This window comes from Podarcis erhardii, assembly GCF_964252035.2.
Source record: "Podarcis erhardii genome assembly, chromosome: 17".
NCBI classification, from domain to species: domain Eukaryota; kingdom Metazoa; phylum Chordata; class Lepidosauria; order Squamata; family Lacertidae; genus Podarcis; species Podarcis erhardii.
In genome coordinates, this window is record NC_138515.1 from 34551178 (window position 1) to 34566853 (window position 15676).

The following is a 15676-nucleotide window of genomic DNA, read 5'->3' on the forward strand; positions in this document are numbered from 1 at the left end:
TGGCCACACTGATTCTCAGTGATCCGTCCTCCTGATTCCTTCCCTGTTGCTGTAGCAGCTGCAATGGTGGAATAAAGGAAAGATAGGAGGGCTTTCTCCCCTCACTCTTTTCTGGCATATCACATGCTTCCCTGGCTGCATGCGAGGTGCCAGGAGCCCTGGGAAATGATGTTTTCCCAGTGCTACTGACACCTGTCAGTAATGCTGGGAAACCTACTTTCCCGGTGGTCCTGGTCAACTGCTGATGGAGCCACAAAGATGGTAAGTGGGACAGGGAAGGGTTTTGGCAAATCAGCACAACTATCTAAAAGCTCTTGTCATGGGGGGGGGGTCAAAACCAGGTGAGGGCAAAATTCACCACTGCTGTCCAGCTCTTCTCCCAGCATCCACCAGCCGTCAGCTGCCATTTTCCTGATGCCCTCAGGAATGATGAAGTTGAATCTCTCATATTAGCCATCCTTCTCACTCCCCGCTTTTTGGCAAATGAGGGCGTCATCACTTAACCTGGAGAGATGAAGGTTTTTGGAGAGAGGATTGATAGTGTTCTTTGTGTTGGATTAAAATTTGAACCAGATAGGAGTTTTTGGCACCATAATCCAGCCTCCTCTTTGAAATGAGCATTACGAGCTGAGTGAATTTGAATTTCCAAGCTTAGAAATTAGGCAGCAGCTGAATAGTGTTATAAGAAATGCACGTCTTTGGAATAGTTTTATCACCTTTGTCAACACAAGCGTGAAATGTTTAGCAAAGGCAGTTGCCTCCTAGCTCCATATTGATGCTCAAAGATCCCATCTGTTAACAGCTCTGGAGCAACAACAAAAAATATCAAGAGGCAGCTTCTCTACATTGTTCCTCCTCTGCCCCCTCACACTCATCCCTTCCAATCTTACGGAGCAAATAGGCTCCTTGTTTTGCTCTGCAACACTTGAGGAGGAGGAAAAGGGGGCATAGGAGAGCCCTCTCTGCTTCTCAGAGAAACCAGGGCTTAGGTGGAATCTTGAGGTTGTGATCTGGCAACCGGACTCTTTCTATAATTTCAGGGGGAACCCTAAAATGTGTTTGTTGTTTTTTCTGGGCATCATATTGGAAAATGTGTGTTAGTCCCTTTCAAGGCAATGCTTTGGCGACCCTTATGTGCTGGTTCCTAAACATATCCACTGTCAAATTAAGGTGAAGAGAAATATATATGATTTAAGGCTACTGTGGATGAAACATAGCCAGAGGTGAGAGGATCACACACTCCTTCTGAAGAGCAACCACTCTTCCTCCACCAACCTTAAGCACATTTAGAATCATAGAATCATAGAACGGTAGAGTTGGAAGGGACCCTGAGGATCATCTAGTCCAACCCCCTGCAATGCAGGAATATGCAGCTGGTCCATACAGGGATCAAACCTGCAACCTTGGTGTTATCAGCACCATGGTCTAACCAACTGAGCTAAGAGAAACCAGTCTCCGATTGGGGATGCTTGTGGTAGCTCCCAGCAATTAAAATATCAAATACCTAATAATAATAATAATAATAATAATAATAATAATAATAATAATTTATTATTTGTACCCCGCCCATCTGGCTGGGTTTCCCCAGCCACTCTGGGTGGCTTCCACAGAGACCAAAAATACACTAAAGTGTCACACATTAAAAACTTCCCTGAACAGGGCTGCCTTAAGATGTCTTCTGAATGTCAGGTAGTTGTTTATTGCTTTGACATCTGCTGGAAGGGCGTTCCACAGGGCGGGCGCCACTACCGAGAAGGCCCTCTGCCTGGTTCCCTGTAGCTTTGCTTCTCGCAATGAGGGAACTTCCAGAAGGCCCTCGGAGCTGGACCTCAGCGTCCGGGCAGAACGATGGGGGTGGAGACACTCCTTCATAACACAGCACAAGTTAGCGACCATAAACAAAACGAGAACAAAATGAAACTGATCAGGCCGGTGTGTGGCAGCTTGAGGAGCTTTGTGCTTAGGAGGGGAGAGGACAGAGGCAGTACCCCCCCACACACACACTCCTACCTCCCTTGCCAAGGTGCTGTCTACTTTCATTTGTTTTTGTTTTTCACGTATTTTTATTCAGTTTTATAATGACAGACTGCAGAAAAAGAAACAGAAGATAGATTGTCACAACTGCCAATAAGGAAATGCAGTATGCAGCTATGTAATCTATTAAATCAATAATAAAACATACCAAGAGGAAAGGGATGTGTGGTCTCTAGTATTTGCATAGGAGTCCACGGTCCAAATCAAAACAATTACTTTTTTTTCCACTCTCTATATTTCTTTTTTTATTTATAAATTATTTTTATTCAATTTTTCCAGTACAAAATTTATACAAATCATACATCTTTTTTATATCCATTCTCTTTTTGACTTCCCTCAACTTGCCTGATACTCCTTCCCTTCTTAATTTCTTACACATTTCTAAAGCCTTTCTTCAATTGTTTTTATAAATTATTTCTTAATTTTACTCATATTCTAACATTTCTTCTTACAGAGCTTCATTAAAAGCTTACAAACGTTATTTGATTATCACTTAATTTATGCATATATTCTGTAAACTTTTCCCAATCTTCTATAAATCTCTGATCTCGTCGATTTCAGATCCTTCCAGTCAGTCTATCGAGTTCTGCGTAGTCCATCATCTTCATTCTCCATTCATCTAGTGTAGGCAACTCCTCTTGCTTCCATTTCTGAGCCATCAGTATTCTTGCTGCAGTCACTGCATATAAAAATAACTTCTTTTCTTTCTTGTTAATCTCATTCCCTGTAATACCAAGTAAAAACGCTTCTGGTTTCTTAACAAAAGTGTACTTAAACATTTTCTTCAATTCATTATATATCATTTCCCAAAAGCTTTTTACTTTCTTACACTCCCACCACATATGATAGAATGTACCCTCTTTTTCTTTACATTTCCAACATCTGTTACATCCTTTATACATCCTTGCTAACTTCACTGGTGTTACATACCATCGATACATCATTTTCATCACATTTTCTTTTATTGTTGTACATGCAGTGAACTGAAACCTTCTTTCCATAATTTTTCCCAATCCTCCATTTGTATATTATATCCAAAATCTTTGGCCCAGTCAATCATAACCGATTTTGTCTCTTCGTCCTTTGTGTGCCATTCTAGTAATATCTTGTACATTTTAGCCAGAACTTTAAAATCACAATTTATTATTTCTTTCTGAAATTTCGACTCTTTATCCTCAAAGCCTCTTAATCTTAAATCTTTTTTAAACATTTCATTGATTTGAAAATAATGCAGCCAATCATTAACATATTCCTTAACTACCTCAAACGGCTTCAAACTCCATTTGCCTTCAATTTTTGTTATTAGGTTCTGATAAGTTGTCCATCCCCCTTTCATATTGATTTTTTTCACACTCAACGCCTCCAATGGTGATAACCAATACGGAGTTTTGGCTTCCAACAAGTTATTATACTTTTCCCAAACCTCTATCAGAGATTTTCTTATGATGTGGTTTTCAAAACCTTTATGTACTCGCTTTTTGTCATACCATAAATAAGCATGCCACCCAAATCTGTAATCAAATCCTTCTAGGTCTAATAGTTCAGTATTTTCTAATTTCATCCATTCCTTCAACCAGCAGAGGCAAGATGCTTCATAATATAATTTCATGTCTGGCAGGGCGAAGCCTCCTCTCTCTTTCGCATCTGTCAATAGCTTAAACTTTATTCTCGGCTTCTTACCAAATCAAAACAATTACAATTAGTTTTTATTTTAAAAAAAAGAAGTTAGGAAGCAAACTTGAGCTGTACTAAATCCAGACTTTCACATTCCCCTGTGGTCCCTGTTGCTCCTGAGCCATTTGTATATGAAATAAAATTAAACCAAATAGCAAAGCATTGATCTCGAGGACTTTGGCTGCTGGGCACTTTTAACTTATGCAATCCCCCCCGCCTCTTTCACTGGTGAGGTATCACTGTACAGTCATACCTTGGTTTTCGAACAGCTTAGTTGACGAACAAATCAGCTCCCGACGCCGCAAACCCGGAAGTGACTGTTCCGGTTTGCAAACTATTTTTGGAAGCCAAACATCTCACGGGGTTTCCAATTGGCTGCAGGAGCTTCCTGCAGCCAATCAGAAGCCACGCTTTGGTTTCCAAAAGTTTTGGAAGTCAAGCGGACTTGCGCAACATTTCCCATTCGACTTCCAAGGTACAACTGTACCGGTAGTTTTCACAAAAGCAACTGCTGCTCATGACACACACTGTATAGAATACATTGCTGTATCTCCCTTGTTTATCACAGCATTCCATGTGACATGCCACTGTGAACCGCAATAAAAAGTGGGAGGGTCTTTAGTCATGTGTACGGCATAGACTTTCTCATTTTTTTTATTCAAGTACACGCATGCATACACACCTTCCCATCTCCGCAGACAAGTTAATACAAGTTAATGGTGCAATCCCTCCATTAAGAGGCTGGATCTAAAAGAAATACTCTGTAGTGGAATCTGTTCCCCCACCAGCAGGAACCCTGTTCTCCCCAACGGTCCCTGGTAAAGATGGGCTTCTCCCACCACTAGCATTTTTGGGGATATTTAGCCAGTCTCCCCACCCCCGATGTGAATTAATGAATAGATCATTCTCCAACCAGGCCACAGTGATCCATGCGACAGTCACCTCCAGGCTTGACTACTGTAATTCGCTCTACGCGGGGCTGCCCTTGAAGCTGTCCCAGAAACTCCAGCGGGTGCAGAATGCTGCAGCGAGGCTCCTCACGGGGTCTCTGCCATGGGAGCATATTCACCCAGTGCTTTTCCAGCTGCACTGGCTCCTGGTGGAGTACAGGGTCAGATTTAAGGTGCTGCTTTTGACCTTTAAAGCCCTTCACGGCCTAGGACCCTCGTACCTACGGGCCCGCCTCTCCCGGTATGCCCCACGGAGAGCCTCAAGGTCCATAAATAGCAACACCCTTGTGGTCCCGGGCCCTGAGGAAGTTAGATTGGCTTCAACCAGAGCCAGGGCCTTCTCAACTCTGGCTCCAACCTGGTGGAACGCTCTGCCTCCTGAGACCATGGCCCTGCAGGATCTGATCTCTTTCCGCAGGGCCTGTAAGACAGAGTTGTTCCGCCTGGCCTTTGGCTTGGAATCAACTTGATCCCCTCCCCCTCTTTCCTTTTTCCTTTCTCCTCCTGTGAAGAGGCTGCATCCTAATGTTTTAATGTTGTATTTTAATCTTTTTAAAATTTGTATTTTAATCAACTTGTGTTTTTTTATTGGTTGTTAGCCACCCAGTCTTGGCTGGGGAGGGCGGGGTATAAATAAAAAAATATTATTATTATTCTCCTTTTTACTTGCATGGAAGGGGAGAGAGAAAGAAAGCCTTCACTGGCTGCTGGTGGTGGGGAAATCACACCAAAGAAACAATACACAATAATGCTCTGAGCCCGAAGATCCATGGTGAGCGGCGCAGCCTTTTTGTGCTCAGTAAGGGCCTGGGCTGGGCTGGGGAACTGTTCTCCTAAGAGAAGGGCATTAAGTTGGGAATATCACAGTCATGCCCCTCCTTGCCTGGAAAGTGAAGGTTTGGGGAACTGGCTTTCAGTCGAAGCACATGGGTGTGGACCTACAAAGGTGTGCATTGAGAAGTAGCCTAAAAAACAAAAGAAACGCTGTCCTGCAAGGTCAAAGCCACTCGCACGGAAAACAGCAATAAAACAGTAGGTGGCTGGTTCATCTGGAAATCGACAGTGCAGGAGCAATAACACGCTGTGGGTTAAACCACAGAGCCTAGGACTTGCCGATCAGAAGGTCGGCGGTTCGAATCCCCGTGGCGGGGTGAGCTCCCGTCGTTCGGTTCCAGCTCCTGCCAACCTAGCAGCTCGAAAGCACGTCAAAGTGCAAGTAGATAAATAGGTACCACTCCGGCGGGAAGGTAAATGGCGTTTCCATGCGCTGCACTGGTTCGCCAGAAGTGGCTTTTTCATGCTGGCCACGTGACCCAGAAGCTGTACGCTGGCTCCTTCGGCCAGTAAAGCGAGATGAGCGCCGCAATCCCAGAGTCAGCCACGACTGGACCTAATAGTCAGGGGTCCCTTTACCTTTACCTTAAAGAAGTAGCGAGGCTGCAACAGGTTGGGGAATGTATGAGATGAAAATCACGGGGAAGTAAAAGTATGGGGGGGGCGAGGAGAGAGAATGCTAATGGGATATCGGACCCAAGCTTTTCTGAAAACTCTCAACCCCTAATATTGAATTAATATTTAAATCTCCCTTTACATGAGCTGTGGCCTTTTTTAAAAATGAGACAGACATTTCTTATATATAAATCCCCCATGCTTTCGGTAATTTTTCCTTCAGAACCGAACAGGTTAGGAAAGGTACTTGACTGTGTCCACACATTTCACTGTGCTCTTACTGTGTGATTCCGGTGCTTGGATTTTATTCATCAAAAATGCACATGTAGCCTTGGTTTGGAAATACTACAGTTTCATAGAATTGTAGAGTTGGAAGGGACCCCGTGGATCATCTAGTCCAACCCCCTGCGATGCAGGAAACTCAGCTAAAACATCCAGTTTGATGCAGTTGTTTCTCAACTCAGCTTCACACTGATGGGTCCTTAAGCCGGTCCAAGGTGTCTCCAGTCAAGATGTGAACACCTTTGCATGGGGTGAAGAGATTCCTGCCCTATCCACTCCCCTTGGTGTGCACACAAACAGAAACTGGTCTGATACTAATTAAGATATGTTGATGTGAACAGCTGGGGGAAAGGGAAGCGATGTGAAGCACACTGCGGAAAAAATAACAACTTCAGGCTTATCCTGACTTAACTGGTGGTGATATGAACACCCATTTCGTCTGAAGGAAGCACAAACTCTAAACCTTCTTCTCTTCTTCGTATCTAAACTGAAATATCTCCACCAATAGCATTTTAATTAATTCTGATTCTCTCACGAGAGAAAAGTGTGTTGTTGGTTTTTTTAAAAAAAGCTAAGACTGTCTCGCTCTAGCCCCAATCCTGATCAAGCCCGCCTGCAATTGGAAATTGGCAATAGCAACCTTGAATGTATAAATATTTAAAGTATTTTATGTGATCTGCAAAGACATAATCTGAAACTTAAACAGGAAAAAGGAATAGAGTGTTATGGCAACTGTATTTATACATAATCAGTTTAATTTCAGTTTCATGTACATTCTCTCATAATGAGTCGAGCAAATTAATCTCAAATTCAAACAGTCGGAATCTGAGTCTGAAAGGAAATTAAAATTCATAACCTAATACCATGATTTCCATCCCAAGCGAAACCTGAGTGGTTTCAGAATGAGGTCTCCCACCACCTCGTCTTCTCTCCAAATATAATCAAGCTGTCGTTTGTGCTGCTGAAACAATATACAGCAGAGCTAACTTAGCAGGGATACCTGGCGGCAGGTAGGGGTGCGGGTGTTATTTCTAGGCAGACTTTAAAATGATCCACTGATGAAGGCATATTTTCCAACTTCAGTATCAAAATTTACATTTGGTCACTCTGCTTCTACCTAAAAACATGGGGAGCCGTTCATTTACATGCTTTTTCTGTTTAAAAGAGTGTTGTTTTTGTAAGGCTTAATTAGGGGTTGGTCTTTAATTTCTCTCTAGATCTCATGCTGATGTATCCCATGACATTTGATACAGCCAGGGTGACGCCGAAAGGGTTTTCTCTGTGGTGGTGCCGTCTCTCTGAACATTCCAATGATTAGCTTGCTGGGGGCTTTCACAAAACCTGGAAAAATATTTATTTAGGAGGGCATTCACACTGATAAATGTCATTTTACTGGGACGTGATCCAATTAAAGTGAAGGACATGTTCCAGAACGATAGCTTTTAAATATATAAAAGAAATATGCTAATTAGGCTAGCTGTGTTGAGATTTTTAGATTTTAAACGAATTTGTTTTAATTACGGTATTGTTACAAGCCCCTCGCTTCCCAGTATTATAGGGTTTCCTTTACAGAAGAGAGCGCAGGACTGTTGTGCTGTTTTTGTAGTGTTTTCTTTATTTGGAAATATACCAAGAGAGTATAGTGGGAGCAAACCGTCCTCCTATAGAAGATCCCCAGACAGCAGTTTCTGCAGTCCTTTCAAGGCTGCACCACCAATTCTAGTTTACTCAAGAAACCCTTGGTTGTCTTTCATGCTGTATGAAAATTGCCAATGAGACGTTTATGGCTTTTATCACACCCGTTTTGACATGCTCCTTCGCAGAGGGTTCGCTCATGGGTCCCTGCTCAGCTCCTCCTCCTGTAGCGAGTTGGGCACGGATGGGAATCAGAGCCATGCCACACTCAGCCCAAATGGATATAAACACCACTGAACAGGATGCACAAATCCCCAGCAACCTGGTTTCTCCACAATCTCCCAGCTGCTGTGTAAATCACAGAAATAGCAAAAGCAGCAGCAAGAGAAAACAGAAAAGGAAGAAAGACAGGGCAAAATATCTGGCTAGATGTATCTGGCAGAGTAAGCCCAGTGATATGGTAGCGCCCCTCTCTGGAGACAAGGGTGTACGGTCTCAGGAACCCGGAAAGATTGCAATGAAAAGAGCAAACAGAGAGGACTGCAGGAGGTTCTTAAAGACTCTAGAGGGCACTCCAGTCCAAGAAATAAGGTAAACAGTACTTGGGTGAGTTGAAAGCATCACTCTAGAAATCTTATTAAAAGCAACTTGTCACCAGTGGAGGAAGCCAGGCTTCTTGTTCTGTAAACAATACCAGATATTCTGAAACCTTATCTGTCTCACTCCACTCGGCAGTGGAAGAAAAATACAGGGTTGTGCTCTGAGCAGAAGCAGAAGCAGTGGCATTTCATGACTGTAAGTCGTTATGTTCACTCCTCCCACAAAAAAAAAGAAGGAAAAGCGCTGCATAAATCTACCTGCAGGGTTTGTGCCAGAGATAAATGCCATTTAACGTGGGTGGCACTGTGGTCTAAACCACTGAGCCTCTTGGGCTTGCCAGTCAGAAAGCCGGCGGTTCAAATCCCCACGATGGGGTGAGCTCCTGTTGCTCTCTCCCAACTCCTGCCAACGTAGCAGTTTGAAAGCACGCCAGTGCAAGTAGATAAATAGGCACTCCTGCAGCAGGGAGGTAAATAGTGTTTCCATGCGCTCTGTTTTCCATCATGGTGTTCCGTTGCGCCAGAAGCAGTTTAGTCAACCTGGCCACATGACCCGGAGAGCTGTCTGTGAACAAACGCTGGTTCCCTCGGCCTCAAAACAAGATGAGCGCTGCAACCCCATAGTTGCCTTTGACTGGACCTAATCGTCCAGGGGTCCTTTTCCTTACCTTTGACATCTATATAAAGCCTTTGGGAGCAGCCATCAGTAGATTTAGGGCAAGGTGTCATTAATTTGCTGCTCTGTGTCTGGAGTGTCTGTCAGGTCCAAAACAGAGACTGGATGTACTGGTAGGATGGATGAAGGCCAATAAACTGAAGTTGAATCTGAAAAGACAACAGCCCCTGTGAGTGATCAGTTCTTGGATCTGAAGCTTGGGATGTTAATCTACTCTGGTAGTGGTTACACTTCCCCTGAAGGAAGAGGTCTATAGTCTGAGGGATGCTCCTGGATTTGTCACTGTCACTGCAGGCCCAAGCGACATCACCAGCAGGGATTGCCCGCTTCAGTTGGTTTGTCAGTAGTGATCATTCCTGGATAGGGATAGCTTTGATACAGTGATTCATGCACTGGTAACCTCAAGACTGGATTACTATAAAAGACTTTATGTGGAGCTACCCTTAAGGTTTGTTTGGAAACTGCAGCTTGCTGCAGAATGCAGGACCAGATTGCTCAATGCAACTCTTCTGAATGAGTTGCACTGGGCACCATTTAGCTACTGATCCAAGTTCAAGGTTTTACTCCTGGTTGATAAGGTTCTGAAAAGCTCCTAATCAGGCATTCCCAATATAGACCACCTTGGTCGCTTCCATCTGTGGAAGAAGCCCTATTAACCCTGCCACAACTTGTAGACATCTTACCATGGTGCAGAGAAGGGCTTTCTCTGTGATGTCCCCTTCCATGAGGAACAATCTCCCTGCATCTGGTTGTTTCCACCAACAATTGAAAATGTATCTGTTTACCCCAGGCATTTCTCTGACTATTAATACCAATTCCAGGTGTTTCTGCCTACAGTGTTGATGTTTTAACTTGGTTTTATCGGTTGTAGGGCTATAACTTGTTTCATTTGTTTGTGAAAAGCCTTGGTTGTGTTTCTTTCAATGAAAGACAATGTATAGACTCAATTCATAATACCCATTGATAATTTGTGCTGCGATCCTGTGCTCACTTCCATATGCTTCACTCCACTGACCACAAGCCAACAAAAGAATTAAGTGTAAAGAGTTTTAACTCTGTTGGGCTGTGAACTATTGGCACCGTCCTTAGTTTGCCATGGGTTGGTTAAATTCTTTGACTACTGAATATTATGAATTAATCTACCCTCCTATTCCAGAACTGTGTTTCCTGCAAGGCTCCTTCCTCCCCTAGAACCATGACGCTTATCACCCCTCTCCCCACTTTGGCAGCAGTGGGGTATGGGAGAGACAGCAGAGAAGGACAAGGCAGGGGGCGCCATTTTCTGTTTTTCTTAAGTGGCAAAGCATCCCAGGCTGGCTCTGCTGGAGTAGCACAATGGGCATTTCTCCATATTGTGATTTGATAGTGAACAAGCCTTAAAGGAAAATAAAGAGCTGCACCCTTGGGTTTGGCAACTCTTCCGGTTTTCCTTTTTTGGAAAATGAGCAATGCAGTGCTGTGTGAATGGGGTTGGTTTCTTTAGCATTGTGTATTCTGCACACTCAGATAATGGGGTGGGGGGTTGCCCACAAGTTCACCTTCCCCCAAATAAGTGGCCGTTCTTTCTGAACCTCACAACATGATCATTTAGTGTGATTTGAGATGTAGGCTGTGGTGTCTCACCCAACCAATCTGCAGCTGAGTTACAGTTCTGTTGCTGAACCTTTCGATAGGTTCCTTGATAGGCATGTAACCCATTGCTTTGATGTTCTCAACAACATCATCCAGGAGCTTTTACCCCCAAATATGAGAAAAGATGAAACAACACGGGCTGAAGAAAATTAGTGTCTATATCACAGACACAAATGTATTGAATTTGCTCTCAGTAACATGTAACACCAATCTTGTGTTTGCCTCAGGTTTTACATCCGTTGTCCTATTTGATGCCAGCAGCAACAATTTCATTATGACTTGGTGTTGGAAAGGAGTTCCTTAGGGCGGGGGGTGGGAACCGGGATCTTTTAAGACCAGCCTTATTTTATCAGCCATGAAAGTTGGCCTCGTTCAACATCAGTTCATAAAGACAGTGACCTGCCTTGTGGAATAAGCACACCCAATCCTTTTACGTTTCAGCTTGATGCGTAGAGGTTAGCCTTGCCCAATGCTTCTGTGTTTCTTCCATAGAGGAGTTCCTGTGCAACACTTAGCATTTAGCACTGAACATTTATTTTCTTTGGCTTCAGATATATCATCCTCCAGAGCAGCCTGGCCACCATATAGAAGTCTCAAGAACATGTAGCTCAGGGAACCAGACCTCTCTTTCCAAACCTTGGGATTTCCCCCAGGCCACAGATCGCTCTCCAGTCCTGCTAAACGCCTAGCTGGAATGCCATTGAAGTGTAACAATGCCTGTTCGTTGCTTAGATGGAGAATGGAGGAGGAGGAAGGGTGTGTGGAATGTAGAAACTTCTGATTTCTGCATGACTGGAATATAGCCTACTGTACGAAAGGAAGAATCACATCCATTTTTGCCTTTGCCCCTTTTATGCCTCCCACCCCACCCCCCAATGATATGCCGCCCCCAGAAGGTTGCCCACAACAGAATGTCTTGGAAGCACATTATGGCATCCTTTTTACTCCATACAGTTAATCCTGAATGGAGGTGCCATTGTATTGCCACATGTCATCCTGGTAACGTGCGTTTTAGGGAATAGTTACAACTTTGTCTGTTGTCTCTGTATGGCCTTAGTTTGCTAGAATCAATAAGAGTTTATTTCTCTGAGGGGCATCTTGCAAGAGACCGAATGGAATGGGATGTGTAAAGCAAGCAAAGGCTGAAGCATTTCGGTGGATGTTTCCCTTCTGCTGTAGGACTGTGACAGTAGAAGAGTCCTTGGTGTTACAATAGCACCGCCAAACATTCAGCCAGAATACTTGACCTTCTCAGCCACTATATACAATTCGTTACGAAGCCACTCTGTAGGAAGGTGAGATTTCCTTTCCCTTGGTGGTAGTTCTGATAAACTTCCTTTGACATGTCAAGTTACATTTAGCTTCAGAGGTGCTGTTAAATCAATCATTTCAGGCAAACTGACATTAGCTTTGTAGTCAAGAGATTTTAGGCATTTCTTATGGACATGATGGCAGAAGATGTGTAAACTCCAATTAACTGGTTCCACCTCCACTGACTATCCACAAAGGATGCAAAAGTAAAATACCAAGTTTAAGACTATAGGGGCAGTACAAGCTGTATCTAGGTTGAACTATCTCACTGCTTAGTTCAGTGATAGATTATTTTAAATCATGTTTCAATCTAGGCATATTAATCCATATGGCTCGGTTCCTTCAAAAGTACAGTAATAAGTGATAGTCTAATTTATAAGCTTAGGATATGTAATTGTACCAAATGTGAGTCGCTGTGTAGTGACCCCTAGAAATATGTTGTTGATCAATTGTTTTCTTCCTTGCATTGTTCTTCTTTTGGTTTGTATTTGCAAAATAAAAAATAAAAATTATTTTTTAAAAAGTTCAGAAAGACTTTTTCCAGTATAAAGATATTTTGATGCATAACATTCTTATTCCAGATTAAAAGGAAATTACAAGGTTTGAGTCTTCCATGGTTTGACTATGTTCAAACGCATTATTCGTTGAACATCTAAGCTCTAATGTGCAACTAAGTGTGCAATCCTAGTTATGTCTATGCAGAAGTAACCCCCATTGAGTTCAGTGGTGCTTACTCCCAGGTAAATGTGTATAGGATTGCACCATAAGAGAAGAATCAGCTTTAAAAAATATTTATAATTATTAAGAATGACTTTTTATTTTCAATGTATAAGTTACTTTTAAAATACTGGTTTGAACCAAAGCAAGTAAAACACTTGATTGTCAGCTACATCCAAAGTATAGCAGATAATAGAAGATCTGGGAAAATAAAGAATATAAATCAGCAATTAGAGGGAAAAGTAACAGCAAGGTGGTATAAGACCCTAGTATTAATAAATAAGTTTAATAATTATTAGTCTCTTGGAAATGTTGAAGGAGCAGAGGAGGAACTTTTGATATATAGTGGGAACGTCCCATAGGTAAAATAAAAAAAAGTGTTCTGGAAAATAATTCATATATTATTAGGAAACATCACAGAATAGCCTCTTCCACTAGATCCATTGCTTTCTCCTGAATTACACTGTTCATTCAAAAGCACAAACATTTAAAAAGGTCACTACAACCAAAATCTTGCTTGCAAATATGAGCGATTGTCAGCAATGTACGTAAATGAGTTAAGTTATGGGACCCCACACCTATGACCAAACTAGCAAATTATACAGAATGATAAAAGAGAAAACACAATGGTGGGGTATATTTATGCCCCTATGGGGACGCCAGTCTCACCCCTCCTGAGTGGACAGTGGCGTAGCGTGGGGGGTGCAGGGGGGGCCGGCCGCACCGGGCGCAACATCTGGGGTTAGGGCAAATCCACGGGTTAGGGGGCGCAAATCCACGGGTTAGGGGGCGCAAATTACTTGCCTTGCCCCGGGTGCTGACAACCCACGCTACGCCACTGTGAGTGGAGAGAAGGTGATAACCTTTTCCTAGGTGATCTGCACAGATCATCTGAGGAAGGGCGAGCTGTGTGCCTGTGTGTGTGTGCTTGCGTGTGCCTTGCGTGCCTAACTCGCATATTAACCTTGACGGTTTGTCACTCGGACTGAGGCGCTTTGTCAGCTGGGGTTCCCCCATTGCTTACAGAGGCGGTGGTCGCAGCTAGGGAAGTTGAATCTACGGAAACACAGCCTGACTTCAACTCTTGTCCATGTATCTTCAGTTCAAGAGCTTTTCCCAGAGGAGTTACTCATGCTCCGCACAGCGCCTGGTAGAGCTTGTCCACTCACTCCACTTCTACATCAAAGCTGGGACATCAGAAGACAGAAGCCGTGGAAAAGCGGGGAACACCAGGAGTGGGCAGAAAAGCACGAAATGGAACCCACAGAAAAAGAGCTATGAGGAAGTGACATTCAGGGAGCCATATAGACTCTTTGCCCTGACCTGTTTGCTGCTTGCATTAACCACTAGGCAATCCAGTGAGGTAATGGGCAAACCAATAAAGTCAACCTCAAACACTTACCTGTGTGGGATCTCCTTCTTTCTTGTTGCAATGTCAGGTGGTTTGACGTCCCCAATGAGTCAATGACACACAGCCAGTCCCTATTTTCTGTAGCTGTCCCAAATCATTGTGCCTCCTAATCTTTTTGTGTGATATGCAAATGTGCATTAGAGTTCTTCAGGTTTCCTCATCCAACTGCAGACCCTTAATCATCGTTGATAAAATTGTGGCCATCCTATTTGACTTCAAAGTTGGTGCTTTCGCTCTTTATTCCAGGGGTTTCAGTGATGATGAAGACTCTGGCCATGACTATGGGGTAGCCAGTTATGACTCTCAGTCGTTAAACTATTCTGCTTCTAGATAGGGTCAGGGGAGGAAGAAAGGTCTATGGAAGGAGAAGGCCTGGACTAAGATGGAAGCTGGTATGAGGGAGTAGAGGAGCCTAGAGAAAAGGGGATTTGTCAGGTAGGTCTTGAGTAATAAGAGGAGAGTGAAAGAGACACAAAAATTGGGGTTGGAGAAGGCGTATTGATTCGTAATACCCTGACAAATCTTTGGCTGTAAACCTAGGATCCCAAAACTGCCATAGCACAGGGGTAGCCAACATGGTCTCTCCATGTTTTGTTTGACTCCATCTTCCATCATCTCCTGCCAGCATGGCTAATGACAATTGTAGTCTTACATCATTTGGAGATCCCCGCATTGCCTACCTGTGTGCTATGGCTTCCCATTCTAATCCCTCCTTCCCAGCAATAACTCTGCCACCACAATCAGAGAAACAGCAAAGGGGGACCTGGCCCCAGACACTGGCCCAGTTCACGTCCAAATGTGAACACACATAGCAAGTTCAACTGCCATCTGTTTCATCTCAATCGCAGCCTGCATGAGCTGTTTTGCTAGTCTTCATAAAATGCTTAGGCAGAACAATGTACATTTTCACCCTTTTTAGTGTAACTTTTAAAGTATTGTGCAAAGTTGTTCAGAGTGTTGGGGATGAAGCGGGACATAAAATAAATAAGCAGTTGTAACTTGGATGGTAAGAAGGGTGACTGACTTGCAGCTCTTGAGCTTTCTCTTGGCATATTCCACATTACAGCTCTTTGAACCTTGTCTGTTAAGCATATAAACCACTAGGGGAATTCTTAGGCCCAGCATTGATTGACAGGATGTTTTTTATTTTATTTTATTTTTCATTTTCTAGCCCAACACTCCTTGCTATACTCTTCCTTGAGAGTTACGGATTTGCTTTTTGTTACTTTTCAACCAGTTAGTATAGAGAAAATGAAGCCAAAATCACAACCGCTCCTATCATTTTTGGAGCATCCTCACTTTGTAG

General features: G+C 43.3%; 1 protein-coding gene across 11 annotated transcripts in view; it reads left to right on the forward strand.

The window, feature by feature from the left end:
* Positions 1 to 15676, forward strand: part of ADGRL3 (adhesion G protein-coupled receptor L3) — a 555597-nt gene that overhangs the window by 485942 nt on the left and 53979 nt on the right. Inside the window, exon 25 of one of the 11 annotated variants that reach the window (XM_081844781.1) lies at positions 14062 to 14360. The exons of 9 other annotated variants lie outside the window; for them this stretch is intronic. In XM_081844781.1, the coding sequence (XP_081700907.1) occupies positions 14062 to 14240 (179 nt within the window). In that variant the 3' untranslated portion in view covers positions 14241 to 14360. Of the gene's footprint in view, positions 1 to 11482; positions 11896 to 14061; positions 14361 to 15676 lie in introns of those variants that run through there. One more of the 11 variants, XM_081844776.1, reaches the window with a different exon arrangement.